General features: G+C 44.6%; 1 protein-coding gene across 1 annotated transcript; it reads right to left on the reverse strand.

Annotated features, from left to right (window-relative positions):
• Positions 1-161: 161 nt before the first annotated feature.
• Positions 162-12,519, reverse strand: tspan2a (tetraspanin 2a; the record flags this gene model as incomplete). The annotated part of the gene is made up of 8 exons (XM_079741513.1): positions 162-249; positions 414-497; positions 748-813; positions 899-997; positions 1,097-1,171; positions 1,650-1,747; positions 8,735-8,837; positions 12,451-12,519. The coding sequence occupies 8 exons, from the start codon at positions 12,517-12,519 to the stop codon at positions 184-186; spliced, it is 660 nt and encodes a 219-aa protein (XP_079597639.1). The 3' UTR covers positions 162-183.
• Between the last annotated feature and the right edge of the window lie 7,328 nt (positions 12,520-19,847).

Genomic DNA, 19,847 nt, shown 5'->3' on the forward strand with positions numbered 1-19,847 from the left:
TAGTGCTGATAGATTTTTTTTGCAAACAAGGAAGGTCCTTCCAATTGTAATGGGTTCATTCCTTCAAAGCTTAAAAGACGGGAAACACAGTCTCCAATCTGTGGACAGGCTAAGTATTAGCTGTACATTAAGATGTATGTTGGAACGGCTGGTAGGAGTTTGAGTACTGCCGAATGAGTAGTCCTAGATGATCTCCCGGCTGTTCCTGATCGCACAACACAGAACCATACTGAAGATCATGCCAAGCACCTGGAAGAAACCAGAGGGATGCTTTTACATTGTATGTTACATTGGCATGTTTAAAAACACTCCATAGACATGAAATAGTGTCATCGCTGGGGAAAGGAGTCCATTCAGAGCAAGCAGACGATAGTCTAAGCGTGTGTGTTCATGACTCGTGGAAGAGACCTCACCATGACTCCTGCAACTCCAATCCCAACGAAGCCCACTATATAGAGCTTCTCATTGAAGAAGTCTGTTATTGCAGTCAAACAGTCCTGTGGGAACATGAAACAGTTCACAGTTGGACGTCATTTCTGGAGAAACTGCCAATTCTGTCAAACAGACCCACATTTCACAGGTTAATGTTTTATATTTCATAATGCACATAACCAAATTGTGCGCCTGCTCCATTACTCCCTATGCACTAAGGCTAGTTTAACAAATACATGTTTACAGGAACAGGTTTGGTCGTGTTAAAGACTGTCAGAAGCATTAGCTATGCTTTGTTTCAAAAGAGGACCCTACCTTGGTTTTCTCTTCAGTATCTGGGCACAGGGCTGGGTCTGGGGTGGACCCTCCACAGCAATGCAGCTACAGGAAAGATTAAAGTAGCATCCTCTTTCTGCCATAAACATTTTGGGAATTAAATGGAGATGATGCACGGTATTCTACTTACAACGCTGTGGTAGATAGAAGCTACTGTGGTGCCATTGTAGTTGGGGTCTGCGGTTTCGGCAACTGAAGTGCTGTAGAACTTTTGAACTTCCTCAATAATCTAATATAGAAGGGAATACATAAGAGTCAATAAGCTATTCATAGGACATGATGTGTGTTATGAATATTGCATAGAGGTTTTTTTTTTGTTAAGGCCTACCTGCTCCTGGTTTAAGAAACCAAACACCCCAGCAGCAACCTCGGCTCCAAAGATTATCAAAAGACAAGCAAAGAACTGTGGAATAAAAAACACTGGTTTAAAAGGCATCTACTGGCAGCTTATCACGCCTGCTTTAGTTCTTCTAAAATGATGTTATCACCTTACATGTGCCCGTGGTGAGTTTTCATGATATATATTAATAGATTCTATTTAGATTTTCAGTCTCTAAAACTTTAGGTTGAATAGGAAGTTACTAGTAGGATTGTGATTATGATGAAAACCATGTCCTCCCTAGAGCCGTTTTTCCGTTCTTGGATAGTGTAGAAACAGGGCGGTGCAACTTTGCTCCCTGTTGAGATATAAAGGGCTCCTTCTAAAGTCACCAAAACACAATGACTCTTTTTTTTTGCAATTATACACTGTTCCTTCAGATGTTACTAAATTAAATGACACTGGACTTTTGACCCAGGCTTGAAGATTCTACACATATTGCTTATAACACCAATGCGTGGGGTGCCATGCGACAGTGGCCGTGAAACTCATATGGACCCACCGATGCCAGAAGACACTGAGATTCTCGCACAGCACCAAAACAGCCAAAGAAGCCCACCACCATCATCAGCCCACCTGCACAAATCAAGATGTAGACCGCTGTGGAGACAAGATTCCAGAGACATGGATCAGGATCTTTCTATTGAAGCATGCTATATTTTTATAATTTGGATCAATTTGACATAACATGAGTAGCTAAGTTTGAGTTGTGTGTGTCCAGTTGGACACACACACACACACAAACACACACACACACACACACACACACACACACACACACACACACACACACACACACACAAACACACACACAGGGGGCATGATTCAATGTATACTTGTTATTTTTACTACACAGATTAACAAACATACATTTTACAATTGCATTGCCATAGTGGGGTCATTTAGAACCAACCTGAAGAGGGCAGCAACATGCAATTCTTGGTCAAAACTATTGTTTTTGTATTGTGGATTACAATATACAAACCCTGGATGGTTGGGAAAACCGTTATCTTATCTTAGCTCTTAGCTCACTTTTGTGAGCTAAGATACTGTGCAGCCTGATGCTAGTCCTGATAAGCTTTATAAGTAAACACTCCCCTGGGCTCCCAGCCCTCACTACCAGAGTGCTCACGCTGTAACTGTACACCAGGCGGCTCTCGGGAGAGCAGTAGGGAGCCTAATCACTGACATGGGCAGGAACTGCAGTGGGAATGTAATTAATACACACTGGGAAACGTGTACGCTTGTTTTCCTGCTACATGGACCACAGCTTCAAGGAAAGAAAGACAATGCACCTCATATTCCTCACTGGCAAATGTCAAAACAGAACTGAAAGTTGTTCGATATAATATAATTCTCTATCAAATATATTAGGTTCAGAAACCATCTCTGAAAGATATGCGTCTACTTTAAAACTGATATGTAAAGATAGGTCTTTACATATCAGTTTTCCGTTACTTCACTTGCGGAGGAAGATGCCTCTTCTTGTGGAGTACTCCATCTTCTGGAAATTGTATATATACATTTTATCATTATTTCCAGTTGGACACACACACACACACACACACACACACACACACACACACACGACAGGGAGCTCTGTTTACGGCTTGAATCATGTGGGCACAGAGGTGACAGAATGGAAACAGGAATGACCCATAGGGAGGGCCGCTCCTGGCCCTGCTGGCCACACATCACTCCCACTGGCCTCGTGGCTAGAGTGTTTACACACACACACTATGAGGTAAGACATGTGAAACATCACTCCCACTGGCCTCGCTGCTAGGGTGTATACACACACACACACTATGAGGTAAGACATGTGAAACATAGGTCGGGGCTTCTGCAGATGTAAGGTATTGAGCGGTAGAACGCCGGTGTTATGAGCCCACTGGTTTCCGAGCCATCTGGTTCCCTAACTTCACCAGGCAGATCATCCAGATGAAGCAGAGTTCACGTCTGCACATTTGTCGCAATTCCACAAACGTACTCCCCATATTTTGTGTGTTTCATCTCATTGTCCCTGTTGTAAATAGGCATGTGTTGCAGAGTACCACATTAAAGTAACGTACAACCCTAGTGACGATCTAAGTTCTCCTTACTGTCAACAAATAATGCATCTAGTTCAACTCTCTAATACAATACTATAATTCAGTGTGTTTATATAACACTCAAGAAAATCGAATTATTGGGTTAGTCTATCTATGATTGGATTATTAACATGCATGTATACACTTTAGTCTGACTAAAATTGAATCGAATGGGGTTACTCATAGTCGAATTAAGACCCTTCGATTATTTGATAGTTAGTCGAATTAATGGTGTGATCCAGATGCCTCTGACACCAGCCTTCTGAGTTGCAAGTGGAGAACTCTCCCAGCTTTCTTAAGGCATTTCACGGAGCCACGCCCCCTTTTGGTCGGGCCCTCTCGGATTTCTGAGAGTATACCGAGTTCAGTCACGATGCTCTCAACAAAGGTGGCTGCGCCCGTGAAGAGAATTCTTTTCTTTGTATTTGTGCCTCGTTGGTCATTTTAATGTCGATTTGAAATGCTCTTACACACTTTTACATTGCTTTATTACAGTCACCAATGTATGCATTGTACGATCTTGCTGGGCGTGCAATATAATGTATAGTTGTGTTGTTTGTTTGTTTTTGAGCTGGTTTGCTAAAGAGGCTAACGTAGCTAACAGTAAACAACGACTAGCCAATTTCATGACACAATCACAAAGTCGAACGGTAACGCTATAAGTGCTCCGAGACCGGAAATGACGTCACAAGTGCAACTCGGAGGGCGGGTGTCAGAGGCACTACGCAATTGGACTTTGCGTTCTGCACATGCCTAAGATCTTTTCCGGGGGGCAAATCTTTTTTTTGTAGGATGGTAAGGTTAAGTACCGCCTTTTCTGCCTCTGATTCGTCTCTGATTGGTTAGAAAGGCTCTCCTCCGATTGGTTAAGGTTAGGGTTAGGTTTAGCGTTAACTCCCCCGAAAAGCTAGGACTAATCGAAATACGATCTAAAGGAGAGCCCTTCTTACCAATGAGTGGCGAAAAAGGCGGTTCTTACCCCTACCTTCCTACGAAAAAAAGATTTGCTTCCGGGTGCCGTGAGCCAGAAGTAGAAGGTTAGGGTTAGGGTTAGGGTCGTGTTGTGATTGTCGTCGGAGAATGGCAGTGTGTTTGTGAGTGACGTCAGCGAGTGAGTGGACGAGCAAGGAGAGCGAGCGGTAGTAGCGTCAGTTAAGTGAATGAACGAGTCCGGTTGTGTCTGCGCAAACGAGTAGTGTAAAGTTTGTGGAACTAGGAGTAAAGTACCCAGCCTGTCAAGAAGCAGTGGCCGCTTCATCCCGACCATATTCCGAGCTATAAGCAGACCCACTGCCAGTAGAAGTGAAGGGTGTTGCCCCCGAGAGAACATCGGCCCTGGAGGGAACGTCTGAAAGGTGTAACACTTCGATTTCACCCAAGGCTGATTTAAAAGAACATGTTTTTCTAAATGTTGGTCATCAACAAGGTTATAAAGTAACAACTTCGGGCACATCTTTCCAAATGTTTTTTTCTCCTGACGTGTTTACGATCTTTATTCATTCATTGCGCCGCAGCCGAACTGACAGGGATATTCTCTGAGATTATGAATTTTAAAGACTGAGTCAGGTTCTCCCAGTCTCTGGTACTTCGACAACAAGTAAAGACTCGTAGTGGGGGTTATCTCCGCCATGGTGGAGAAGGAATTGGGTGAAAGGAACTTTGGCTTTGACTCTCTGAAGTCCAGATTGAACCGCGACATGGAGGTGAAAGGAATCGTTGCCGTATGCGGACTCCGCCGCCGGAGGAGCTGCTCCGCATACGACGAGAAGTCTGTGGGTATAAAATTCTTCGGCCAATGAATTGATTTTCTCACCGCCGTGTATAATCGGACAATTGCAGTTGTCCAATTGAGGAGCACAGTCTAACTATGGCTTTAATCGGATAAAGCTGTGCATGTGAAAGTACTGATTGTTAGGCCTCAGTGGATTCCGTACGTAACCGTGGTACACTGATCAACCACCATGAATAATTAATTAATTAACATCTTGGCGTAGGCTGCTTTAAGGCAACTGGTTACCTTTATGCTTTGCAAACCTCATATAGTCCAATAACGGCTAGTCTGATTCAATTAAAACCCTAATGTCAATAACGTACATGGTATTTGTCCATGAAAGTCTTACATATAGGCCAGATGGCCAGATGTTGTCAGAACATCAGGTTTGGACCAGAGTTAACGTTACTGGATTACAGGCTGAAACACTCAGTCCTCGCTCTGGGCTTTAACTTGTAGACAATTCTTATTCATGAAGTATGCTTCCACGTTAACCTCTACAACACCAATAATAAACAAAAACAATAATGCCATGGGCTGGATGAGATCAGTCCAATATCATTGCCGCCCGGTTGAGGAAAGTATTCTAAGGACATTGTTCTACAAAGGAAATTCCCTGGATTTTCACAGGTGAGAAAAAACGTATTCACGCCAATACTCATCTTGGTTTGGTTTTTCTTAAAGTTAACATAAGTGATCTTTGGCGTCTTTGGAGGAGTAGCATCAGCATGTGGCGCAGTTCCCCGCCTAAGGTGGCCAAGTTGCGCAAGAAACTTGTACCATCCGGAGACATTGATTTGTGCCATAACAATTTGACCAAATATAATGTTACCATCGTTTAGTTTACATAAACTATTCACTATAGATAAATATTCTTGTGTCGTCTATGAGTGTTATCGACATTTGAATCAGACTAGCAGTAATTGGATAGCAATTGGATTGAGGTTTGCAATGCACAAAGGTAACCAATTGTCTTAAACCAGCCCAAACAAAGATTTTTTCCCCGAATACTGATGTAACAGATTATTTGTTCACGGTGTTTCATCAATCAGTAAACCATGGTTGGGGAATCCACTGCTGAATGATCTAATCCAACTCTATGCATTCTTTTTTAAGTAAGGAGACATTCATTTAGATCAACACTAGGGTTGTACAATACTTGAATGTGGTACTCTGCAAGACATGCCTATTTACAACAGGGACAATGAGATGAAGCATACTAAATGCAGGTAGTACATTTGTGGAATTGAGACGACTGCTCAGATGTGCGTCATCTGGATGATCCGGGAAACGGTTCCCAAACACGCCCACGTGTTTGGGAACCAGATAGCTCGGAAACCAGTTGGCTCATAACCCTGGGCAATACAATCTCAAAAGTCATGAGCAGTGTACCATATAAGATGATTTAGTTCAGTGTTCTAATGTTACAGAGAACCATGGGATTATATAGCCAGCCTAGCTTGTTAGCGAGCATGTCTAACAACCTGACTAGCGGAGAAAGAATGATCAGTACGGATTTACATTAACGGTCATCAGGATAAGTAGCAGTAGCGAAAAAGCCCAAACCTACATCAAAACATCGTCTGTCATTTACACACAACTTCCCCGAAACAGCAGAAAGTTTCTTAGCTCCAAGGTAAACAACCCACCATATATTGACAGTTCTAATCAGAGACGGAAACTAAATTCGCCTTTAAGGGCCAGTGACCTAATACTAGTAAACTCAATTCCTCTTAAAGGACCAGTGATCTAATACAGGTCCACTCAGTTCCCCTTAAAGTGCCAGTGACCTCATACAGGTCCACTCAATTCCTCTTAAATGACCAGTAACCTAATACAGGTAAACTCAATTCCTCTTAAAGGACCAGTGACCTATTACAGGTCAACTCAATTCCCCTTAAAGGGCCAGTCACCTAATACAGGTAAACTAAATTCCTCTTAATCGACCAGTGACCTAATACAGGTAACCTAAATTCCTGTTAAAGGGCCTGTGAACTAATACAGGTAAAATAAATTCCCCTTAAATGGCCAGTGACTGCATACAGGTTAACTCAATTCCCCTTAAAGGGCCAGTGACCTAATTCAGGTCAACTCAATTCCCCTTAAATGGCCAGTGACCTCATACAGGTCAACTCAATTCCCCTTAAAGGGCCAGTGACCTCATACAGGTAAACTAAATTCCTCTTAAATGGCCTGTGACCTAATACAGGTCAACTCAATTCCCCTTAAATGGCCAGTGACCACATACAGGTCAACTCAATTCCCCTAAAAGAGCCTGTGACCTAATACAGGTCAACTAAATTCCCCTTAAATGGCCAGTGACCTCATATAGGTCAACTCAATTCCCCTTAAAGGCCAATTGACGGCATACAGGTCAACTCAATTCCCCTTAAAGGGCCAGTGACCTCATACAAGTCAACTCAATCAAATATGCAATCCTTTTTATTCTACATGGAGGGGGTGCATTTAAGATATTAAGTGATTGATTGACGATGATCCATGGCTGCCTTTGTGAATGTGGGCACACATTGAACATTTGATTATTTGTTCATATCTCCCACTGATTATTCAACCATGATAGAATGGAGTTATTCACATTCCTAGTATCACAACACATGACCCAGGGAAGAGTGTAGGATGGAGGACTGACACAACCATACGTGGTCCTACGCCTTCTAATAATACTACACACGAGGGTGGAAGGGGGGGCTGTGATCTGTGAAAGAACGATGAGGAAGCTCTTCAAATGAAGTCACCATGTTAGGTCACGCTGCAAAAGGGATACACAACAAGAATAGGCTTCATTCTAGTGTCGTCGTCCTACGGACCCCCGGGACTAGAGAGGGCCTATTGTGTGAGGCGCTCACAACGGAATGCCTCACAGGCGCCTGGAATACAACATCTTGTGAGATTTTAAAAGGAACTTGTGTTGGGGCGCTGGTTTGTAGTGTACACTGTGCCTAATGTAGAATTCATAAGTATTGCATTTCTCACCCAGTAGGTTTCATTGTATTCACTTTGATTTAATAGTGTTGTTGAAACTGTGGAATAACGTGACTTTACCCAAACAGCTGCACCATGGTTAAGCTTAAGGTTTATAACAGTACTCCAGGACTATGAGAGGAATATTCTTCTCTGTTTTCCCATCAGACTACACTAAACGATGATCAAAGCTTACACAACATAATTGATTAACTATATATATACACATATATATATAGTTAGAAAATGATCAATTATGTTGTGTAAGCTTTAATCATATATATATAGAGATCATATAAAGATCATATATATATATAGAGAGAGAGAGAGAGAGAGAGAGAGAGAGAGAGAGAGATCATATAAAGATTATATATATATATATATATATATATATGATGCATTGGACCAGGATAGGTTAGAAAATAATAATTTACGTTATGTTGTGTAAGACTATATATATATATATAACATGGTTTATATACTTTTCTGATTGCTAGGTTGAATACAGTGACACCTAATACACACAACACAACATAATATATAATAAATATTATATTATATATCCTAATTATGTTATATTATAAAAGTATAATATAAATGAAATACAATACAATATTTTCCTATGTGAAGGTGAGGTGGGTATGTGTTGGTGGTGGGGGTAACTATGAAGGTGAGGTGGGTATGTGTTGGTGGTGGGGGTACCTTTGTGAATGTGAAGTGGGTATGTGTTGGTGGTGGGGGTACCTATGAAGAAGCTGTCTGGGGCTCCAGCACCGGCTAGAAGCAGGTCGGTGTCCGGGTCACACCTTAGCCATACCCCCACGGCCAGAACCATGGAGCCGGACAGCTGGGGACAGCAGACAGCATCAGAGCACAGGTTTGGAGGACAATTGGTTGAAAGATTTGGGTGGAAATCACTGAAAATGTGTTTATATTGACAAACAGTATTAGAAAATAATGATGATTATGTGGCTTCCTATTTTCCCCACCTATTTTAAACAGACGTAGATGTGTCAGATATTCTTGGTATTCTGCTGTGAGGGGTCACATCAAATGAATAAGCGCCTTGGTGACTGTGTGATGCTGTCAGAACCACATTCAACGAAGGCAGATCATTTTGGAATCACTGTTCTTTTTAGATTCACTTTTGTTTAAATGTCTCCATTTTGTATGAATAATTACTCAAAGGGACCAGTAGTGAAAACTACTCGTTATGTAATCATAACAATGCTGTTTGGCTTACAATGTTTTATTAATACAACTTGATTCCTCTTTGCAGTTCAATGAGGCAAATCTCTGTATCCGTTTATGCCTTCAAATGATAAATTGCCATTGGGAGACAAAATGCATGACCATAAATATGCAAACAACAAACACAGGTGGGTCATTCATCACAGGTTATGGCTGGCATGGTTCATTCAACACCTCGCGGTGCGGAACCAACCCCAGAGAGCCAATACAGAAGGCATCACAGACCCTCCTCTGAACGTCCCTTTAGTGTTCAGCTGCATTACCCTTGGAGTATTGAACAACAACAGACTGCAACAATCACCAACCAAATGAGTATTGGGTTTCCTAGAGCCCTCACAGACACTTCCTGATGGCCTCATAGGGCCGCCCTTACTGCCCAAAAATGAGTGTAGGCTGCTGTTACCAAGCCACAAGGCCTGGTTACCAAGCCACAAGACCTGGATACCAAGCCATAAGACCTGGTTACCAAGCCACAAGGCGTGGTTACCAAGCCACAAGACGTGGTTACCAAGCCACAAGGCCTGGTTACCAAGCCACAAGGCCTGGTTACCAAGCCACAAGGCATGTTTACCAAGCCACAAGGCATGTTTACCAAGCCACAAGGCATGTTTACCAAGCCATAAGACCTGGTTACCAAGCCACAAGGCCTGGTTACCAAGCCACGAGGCATGTTTACCAAGCCACAAGGCATGGTTACCAAGCCACAAGGCCTGGTAACCAAGCCACAAGGCATGTTTACCAAGCCATAAGACCTGGCTACCAAGCCACAGGGCCTGGTTACCAAGCCACAAGGCATGTTTACCAAGCCATAAGACCTGGTTACCAAGCCACAAGGCTGGATTTGTTAATTTATCTTTTTGGTTATCGAGTCAAACAGTGAAAACTTGTGATGCATCACTTCAGTTTTTAAACAATACCGTGGCTTTTCTTGTCTGCTTGACAGAGAATGTAATTTCTGGAATTGTATAGATGATTAAACACTCAACAATGAAAAAATAAGTTACATACTTATACTTACCCTTACTTGTAAGACAACATGCCTCAATATTTTAGGCAATGTTACATATTATACTTTAAAGCCCCGTTGTGTTAAGTTGGGGTGGCCACTAGGGGAGGTTGCAAATTGCAACTGCATTCTTCTGCATGATGAGAACACAAGCAACTCTGTGTCTTGTTTAAATATTACCTGATTTGATTATTGACATCTACATTGTGGGGAGGATGTGAAGCTGTTAAAATAGAGAGAGGATTATAGTGTAGGCATACATTAAAATAGGTTAATTGTCTAGAACTATTTGGCGCTTTTTGCATTTAGAAGTCTCATCAGTCCTAGATACTAGATATCAGCCTTCTACGGTTCTGAAACACAGAGCTCTTATCACATTCATGATGGTAAACCACAATCATGGACCTATAATTATCGCCATCGGTTCAACGTATTGATGATTCACCTCAATGCTCTACAGGCTGATGTTTACTCGCACTGCGCTACGTGGCTAAGTTGCTTTTAATAAAAATATGTTTTGCAGTTGTTTCGTTTTGGATATCAACTTCATTCGAAAGAGAGTGCGACCTACTCTTAGTTATCGCACAGGGAAACTACCTCAAAAACAAACGTTTCCAATATATGGATATATTGAAGAACACACACCCACTTATCATAATCTCCCTCATCCGCAAACTGCCATTCGCTGCACTATTTCAACGTCTACGTAGAGGTTGGTGACCTTGTCCGAGATAGGGTAAGGCTTATAGGAGCCTTTTAGTGAAACGCCGTGTGTGTGTGTGTGTGTGTGTGTGTGTGTGTGTGTGTGTGTGTGTGTGTGTGTGTGTGTGTGTGTGTGTGTGTGTGTGTGTGTGTGTGTGTGTGTGTGTGTGTGTGTGTGTGTGTGTGTGTGCACCTCCATCTGCGTGGCTGCTGTCAGCGTCCGAGAGGAGGTTAGGCTTCTACATGCCACGGAGGGTTAAGCCCATTAGTTACATAGTATAACGCCACATGTGTGGTGCATTTCATGTACATCATCGCTCATTATAACGCTCAATCACAACGACGCTACTAAAAAGATGACACATGTGTTGTAGCCATGGTAACAACACGCCCCGCCCCTACACCTTTAGCCCAAAACAGATCCTAAGAACGCCTTCTCTCTAGAGCAGTTTGTTCGTTCTGGGCTACTGTACAACATGGTGGCCTCCGGGGCAGAGGCCCCACATGGACCTATAAGACCCACCCCCTTCGTAGATATTAAAGGCTTGAACTAAGATAGTGAAAACTCAACGATTCATATTTTAATGGGGTTATTCAAAAATTCTAACATGCTTGTAAATGTTATATTCCATTTCTACACACTGGCCCTTTAAGTTGATATATTATATGCTAAGTGTCTTATCCACTTATTTGGTTATTTCTTGCTTTTCTTTCCATGTGCAATGGTAAAAGTCCCAGATCCAATTCAAATGTATTCTTCACAAAAAAAGAAACTGGCCCCAAATAGATGAACCCAGTCTGTGGACACCTCAGACACATCCCAACAGCCTCGTATTGCCTTTCCCTGCAGCGTCCCATTGAGATGGGATCTGACCGGTCCCATTGAGATGGGATGGGACCGGTCCCATTGAGATTTATTTATTTATTTCAGGACAATGCACATTAATAAACATGTACAGCAGCACACATAAATGTGCGAGATTGTAGCCCAGGGGCTAATTTCCAACTGTAGTCCATTAGGCAGGTTGGTGTTACAGTACAAATGACGAGATGGGACCACATCGGACGATGGCACATGAAGACTTTCATTAGCTTTGATGAGAATTTGAAGACAAACAGCAGATCCGTGTCATGCATGTCTCGTAACACAACCATGTAAACCAACGTTGAGCAAGGGGTTAAATTCACATTGTAACGTTAGTACAAAAGGAGTCGACACCTTGAGCATTTACATCTGAATTTAAAGCACATTTAATCATGACTGAGGTAGATGTATCCTAATTGAATAAAACCACTACATTTGTTTAGTTGTATGTATTCTTTATAAATAAATGTGCACGGGAAAAAAAAATCGAGATAGTTGGTCTTTTCAAAATCGGCAAAACGGTTTCTTTGTACGAGCAAAAGGGTTACCACTGAGGAACAAAGAGACGGTTCATTTTATCAATGCAACATTGTGTTTCCATGAAAGATTATAATTGCCGTTTCTGGAGAGACTTACCCAGAATATGAAGTTGAATACGAATAAGAGATATTTTACGCATTTCATTCCACCTTGTACTTTACTCATTGTGAGTGAAGATTTCTGAAATCCACAATGCAAACGACTTGACGAAGCGGGCTCCTTGATTCTCCAATGCCTCTAAATCTTGTTGTCCAGTCTGTGCACACCGTCTGCAGACCTGCACCGCAACGCTACTCTTGAAAACATGACAACATTGGCTCTGGTCTCGTGGGGTCGAGCCTCTTCGCACCGCCCATTTCTCTACTATCGCACGGCCACGGTGGTCATTCACAAGTCCCAAGGATCATTTACTGCGCCTTTCTTTGCTCTCAAAAGTCTGTAAATGGTTAAACAAATGCATGACAGTATGTGGCTTAGTCTGTTTGTTAAATATTTGATGGAGCTATACCTATTCTTTGCTGATGTTAATTGGCCCGTTAAGCCTGGTACTTGCACTGCTGTTTCTATGAAGATACCCCCTGTGGGATGCTTCCTCACCATAACAACACGACAATCAGAAGCATGTTACCATTGTAGAATGGTTTGCCGTGCTATGCTACTGTAATATAATAGCATACATGATGTCAGTAATAAGGCTACACCCGTGTTATGTAATTAATGCATTTTCTTGAGATTTTATGTGATAGACCAACACAAAGTAGCCCATAACTGTGAGGTGGTACGAAAATGATAGACGGTTTTCAAAATTGTAAGCGAATATAAATCTGAAAAGTGTGGTGTATATTTGTATTCAGCCCTCTGTACTCTGATAACCCTTAATGCAATCCAGTGCAATCAATTGCCTTCAGAAGTCACCTAATTTAGTCTTTTAGTCTTTTTTAATTAGTAAATAGAGTCCACCTGTGTGTAATTTACTCTCAGTATAAATACACCTGTTCTGTGACGGCCTCAGTGGTTTGTTAGAGAACACTATGGAACAACAGCATCATGAAGACCAAGGAAATCAACAGACAGGCCAGGGATGAAGTTCTGGAGAAGTTTAAAGCAGAGTAAATGTCCTAATATAATATCCCATCTCAAGGAGCACCGTTCAATCCATCATCCAAGACATGGCCGTCCACCCAAAAACTGACAGAGCGACAAGGAGAGCACTGGTCAGAGAAGCGTCCAAGAGGCCCAAGGTCACCCTGGCGGAGCTGCAGAAATCCACAGCTCAGGTGGAACAATCTGTCCACAGGACAACTAAGTGGTGCACTCTACATATCTGGCCTTTATGGAAGAATGGCAAGAAGAAAGCCCTTGTTGAAAGAAATGCATAAGAAATCCCGTTTGCAGTTTGTGACAAGTCATGTAGGGGACACCGCAAACATGAGGAAGAAGATGCTTTGGTGCAAGCGAGTGGCGGAAAACTAACATTGCTCATCACCCTGAAAACACCATCCCCACTTTGAAACATGGTCGTGGCACCATCATGCTGTGGGAATGCTTTTCTTCAGCAGGGGCCAGGAAGCTGGTCAGAGTTGATGGGAAGATGGATAGATCAGATGGAAGTGTCTTGATGTGTCTAGATGTGCAAAGCTGGTAGACATACCACAAAAGATTTGCAGCTGTAATTGCAGCGAAAGGTGGCTCTACAAAGTATTGACACACTGAATACAAATGCACACCACATTTTTCCGATTTTTATTTGCTGACAATTTTGAAAACTATCATTTCCGTTCCACTTTACAATTATGTGCTACTTTGTGTTGGTCTGTGGAAATTGCATTAAATGAAGGATACAATTTCGCACGTTGAGCACACAGTTGTGTGACTCGTTTATTTAGTTTTAGAAAACAGGAATCAAAACGTGCTGCAAGTGAACATATGCCGCTTCGGGCTCCGCGTCATGAGAAGCTCGTAATCCTTAAAGGGACAGCGATCCCTGAAACACAGAGACAGTTAACGACATGCCTAACACAGTGTAAAGAACAACACATAACAAAATACTGTAGGTGAGTTATGTTACACTCACTACAGGTCGATCACGTAAAATCTCAATAAAAAAACATTTAAGTTTGTGGTTGTAAGGTGGCATAATGTGAAAGAGTTCAAGGGTATGTACACTTTTTCAAGGCACTTTATGTTCACATGTTCTGTCAATGTAAGTCTCTGTGTGTGTGTGTGTGTGTGTGTGTGTGTGTGTGTGTGTGTGTGTGTGTGTGTGTGTGTGTGTGTGTGTTTTTTTACAAACCGTTATAATCAACCACAGTGTAGGGAGCCTGGGAGGTGACGTTCGAGTATTTTATAATTTTTTCTATCATTTTTTTTAACTCACACTTGCGCACTACTAAAGTGTGTGTGGGGTTAAACACGGCCCCTGCCCTGTGCTATTCTAAGGGTAAGACAGTCATGGACGGAAACAATTCAGCTGTTTTATTTTTATTTTTTGAGATACCTCAAAAATCCCAAGAGAAGCTGCGTTAAAGGTGAAATATGATGTGTCGTAGTAATAATGCCGCTTTCAAAACAACTCGGAGGTTGGGAAGCTCTTTACGTGTCTTTACGTAAACCTTCCCTACTTCCAAAATAAGAGTGTTCAGGAAACGTTCGTAGGCTATGACATTAACCGGAAAAACAGATCGTTCGTGAGACTAGACTTCCTAACAAGTGTGGATGCCCGCAGGGACTTCTTTGCGTTTCTTTGCTGTGTCAGATGAATCAGTTATTAGAACTGCTTGCGATGGTTGAACATGAGCGAGAATTTGTCAGGTGATGTTTATAATTCTAAGTTATAATGTTTCGTAATGCAAATGTTAGAGTGGGTGTTAAGTTTGCCTCTTAGTGCTTGCTGCAAGTTCACTTTAGTCTATCAATGAAATGGGCAGCCATTGTTGTGACGTGATCTCGGAGAAATAGTCCGCCAAAGACGTTGACGTGGCTTAGCAACCGAAAACGATGGGGTTGACAAGTTACTGGACTACTTGCGGAGTAATCCGAAAGACGTGAATCAATGTCGTGAATTGAAACTGTTGGGAAAAACGGTCTGTCTAGTTACTGGACCAGATGAAATGAGACGGAGAGGTAATAAAGTCTATCGGCACGAGGACCTTGGATTTATTAAGTAAAGTGGCAACGGTTATACAGTCATAAGCGTGAGAAATCGAATATGTCTAAGTCCCTAATCAGCGCTGATGGTTCGTCCGGAGCTTCGCCTCCGTGGAAGGTCTGCTTCGGAAGAAGGTGAAGAGTCTCAGAGTGATACAGTCTTATGCTGTATCTCCTCGTGATGAGGTGTGTGCGTTTGAGATGTGTGTGGTTCTGTGTGTTTTTACTTGACCTTGGTTCCCAAGCACTAGTGTATGCATGTATATCTTCTTGTGTTCCTCCTTACGGGGGAGAGCTTCAGAGCATCACCTGTTGTGGTCCTCCCGTCCTTGAGGATGACTGGTGCATTGTCTGAGTGTCTACCATCTGCCGGGAGGAAATATGGGGCCCTGGCTCTGGCCCTGACCTGACTATATTCTCATGCATGTGTTATGTGTTAAAAGTTGACTATATTATAAGGTGACTGCCATGTGATGTGCTCATTAAGCTAGGGTAGGAGTTAGCTATATTTATAATGTACATGTGATGTGCTCAGCAGGTTATTTTGCCCCAACATATCCCCCTCAAGTCGTCGCAAGACGACTTTTACTCATTAGGGGTACGAGGGATAGGACTCCAGCGCGGGACTACCATCATAACATTATTAAACAATAACAATATAAATGCAACAATCACACAAATACACTAACGATCACAGGAAAGAAATGTAACCACGAAACGTGTCCCTAAATAATAGCGAAGATATGAGGCAGATAGCGAATGGCAATCCCCCTCAACCCATCCCTAGAGGACCACACACTAAGGATGTGAGGAGGAGTTGACTGGTCGTGTTACAACAAACAATCACACGCATGGGGCATCCAGGGTAGGCCCGGGGCACGGGAACAACTGAAACCATGGAATAGTCCTGAGCGTCATCATGGGCAGGTGGTCGCAAGGCGCCACCTGAGCATTAGACCCTTTTATTCAACTGCGCTCAGGACCTCGTCTGATAAACGGGCAATCAAGGCCCCTGGAATCTCGCCCGTGTGAATCCCCGAGCTCCATCTAGTGGGACAGCGATATAAACAACAACATTTACGTTCCCGGCGTCGGTTGCGTAGACGCGGGCATAGATATGGGAGCGGCTAAAAACAGTGAAGCGTACAGAAGCGAATACAGCCAGGGGTGCCCTCAAGCCGTAAGGGAGCGGGCCGCAGCCCCTGGTACCGGAACGCAGATCCCTGGTCCGGGCGTCGTGGGTGCTTCAGGTGGGAGGGGGGTGATGCCGTTGGCGGGGACGGGAATGGGGCAGCCCACCTGGAGAGGTTACTAGCACGTCACAGGCGGGGGGGGGGGGAAGAAGAGGGAAGGGGTGTTGCGGTGGGGTGTCAGCCGACGGTGATGGAAACAGGACGCCGGGGCCGTGCATCTGGAGAGGCCACTCGCACTCACGGGTAGATGTCCGGCTCGGCGGGGACACAGTCGTCGGCGGGGGCTGGGAGTGTCTCTTCGGAGGCGTAGGTTGGGAGTGTGTAGGGGAGCTCGTCCTGAGTGCATCCTCGTGCGATCCAGCAGCTCTTCTCATAAGGACCGGCGTGTTCTTGCATTTCGCCAAGGTATATCAGGAAGTCGCTCATGCTCCTCGGGTATGGCTCCCCGTCCAGGGGGTCCATCAGGGAAAGGACCAGTGGCGGTGCGTAGCCCCCCGCCTTCTTGGCGGCGGCATCGGCGGCGTTGTTACCGCGGGTGATCAGGGAGTCTCCTTTTGTGTGGCCCTGGCACTTGAGGATGGCCACAGACTCTGGTAGCTGGATGGCGAGGAGTAGGCGGACGACGAGGTCCCTGTGCTTCAGGTGCGCCCCTGTAGAGGTCAGCATACCCCGCCTTTCTGCTTGGCTAGCATTCAGGTGGCAGAGCTCGTACACGTAGTTGCTGTCGGTGTAAAGGTCGAGGCGTAGGCCCTTCGCGGCTTCGAGGGCTACGACTATGGCAGTGAGTTCAGCCCTCTGGGCCGAGGGATACTCCGGGAGTATTCCCGAGTGTCTGGTGTGGGGGTGGTCGGGGTCGTGGACGCCTTTGCACTGGAGGCCGGGTGCGGGGAGGTTTGTCTTTTTATCTTTATTATTCACCGGGATAATTTTTCTAGCAGGGGGTGATCGAGAGTCGGGGTTGGATTGGTATTGATGTTGTCCAGTGGGGGGCGCTGTAGTTTGGGACGGGTAGAGTTGGAGTTGTCCAGTGGGGGGCGCTGTGGCTTGGGAAGGGTAAGGTTGGAGTGGTCCAGTAGGGGGCGCGGTAGTTGGGGAAGGGTAGAGTTGGAGTTGTCCAGTGGGGGGCACGGTGGTTGGGGAAGGGTAAGGTTGGAGTGGTCCGGTAGGGGGGCGCGGTGGTTGGGGAAGGGTAAGGTTGGAGTGTTCCGGCAGGGGGGCGCTGTGGCTGGGGAAGGGTAAGGTTGGAGTGGTCCGGCAGGGGGCGCTGTAGTTGGGGAAGGGTAAGGTTGGAGTGGTCCAGTAGGGGGCGCGGTAGTTGGGGAAGGGTAAGGTTGGAGTTGTCCAGTGGGGGGAGCTGTGGTTGGGGAAGGGTAAGGTTGGAGTGGTCCAGTGGGGGGGGCGCTGTGGTTGGGGAAGGGTAAGGTTGGAGTTGTCCAGTGGGGGGCGCTGTGGTTGGGGAAGGGTAAGAGTTGGAGTGGTCCAGCAGGGGGCAGTCTAGTTGGGGAAGGGTAGAGTTGGAGTTGTCCAGTGGGGGCGCTGTGGCTGGGAAGGGTAAGGTTGGAGTGGTCCAGCAGGGGGCAGTCTAGTTGGGGAAGGGTAAGGTTGGAGTGGTCCAGTAGGGGGCGCTATGGCTGGGGAAGGGTAAGGTTGGAGTGGTCCAGTAGGGGGCAGTCTAGTTGGGGAAGGGTAAGGTTGGAGTGGTCCAGTAGGGGGCAGTCTAGTTGGGGAAGGGTAAGGTTTGAGTGGTCCAGTAGGGGGCAGTCTAGTTGGGGAAGGGTAAGGTTGGAGTGGCTAAACTTTTGGCGGAGGGGGAGGTGTGGCTTCGGACTGAGCGAGAGAACTCAAAAAATGGCGGCCCTGATGCTATAACTCTGTGTGGCCTGTCTAACACACAAGAGCGGATGAGAGACTAGGGGGTAACTTTTGTCACTCTTGGAGGAGGAGAACGAGAAAAAGGAGGAAAAAACAGGGGGGAGGGAAGCAAAAAACAACAACAGGGCCTATAGACGTTATTCAATACATCCAGATATTCTTTATAGCCAATAATCGTTATCTATCTTTATTGATTAATCTGCGTCAATCAGACTAAACCGTCAACCAACGCGGCAAAGAGATGTTGTTTAGTATTGTGGTTTATCTATGCGACAGGTCCGGCAGTAATTCAAAGAAACACAGTAAAAGAGATATCATTTATCCTTGTCAACTTGTCTAGGTCTAGTTTTAACGGTTCAAACAGTAAATTGAAGCGACACAGTAAAAAAGGTTATTTATCATTGTCAATTTATCTATTTCCGCTGGTTACGCCATAGAGCAACGCAATACGTCAGAGAGACATTTATTCATTATTATCAATCTATCTATTCCTACATTTACCCGTTTTAACGGACAAAGATAGAGCGGATCACGCATACACACCCACTGATTCACTCACAGATTATCACGCATACACACCCACTGATTCACTCACAGATTCCCTCTTTCTCGCAGACGCACCCACAAACATATCGACAGACTTCTCATTCTGTGTCCCGCACCCACAATCATCAGACACAGCAGAATAGCGTTAAGCATAGCAAAGCAAGCAAGCGTTGCACACATATTTCCATATTTTAGCCGGCCCAAAAATACGCTCGCTCTCTTTCTTTCTCTCTCTCTGGGCCTCTTACACACACACACACACACACACACAGCCACTCCGTCTCTCTCTCTCTTATTCTCGCGCATACACACACTGCCTCTCGTTCACTCGCGCATACACACGCTGTTTCCTTTGCAAAGGGACTTTAACCCTGATAAAGGACTCTAAACTTCTCACCACATAGAATTATTTAATACACAGATTATTCCATCTGGGTTCCGAACCCGGCCCAGGCATCCCTCTGAGTCCACTCAATGGCTCAGGCATATATTCCATCTGGGTTCCGAACCCGGCCCAGGCATCCCTCTGAGTCCACTCAATGGCTCAGGCATATATTCCATCTGGGTTCCGAACCCGGCCCAGGCATCCCTCTGAGTCCACTCAATGGCTCAGGCATATATTATTCTGGCCATCGGTAGTCTTGTATCACTGACCGATTCTTATAGGCCCTATGGTCTCGAGGGTATTCTTTCACCATGCAACGAGCCGATATTCGATGTGTCACGCATTCGGGG

This window comes from Pollachius pollachius, assembly GCF_949987615.1.
Source record: "Pollachius pollachius genome assembly, chromosome: 8".
In the NCBI taxonomy this organism is placed as follows: Eukaryota; Metazoa; Chordata; class Actinopteri; order Gadiformes; family Gadidae; genus Pollachius; species Pollachius pollachius.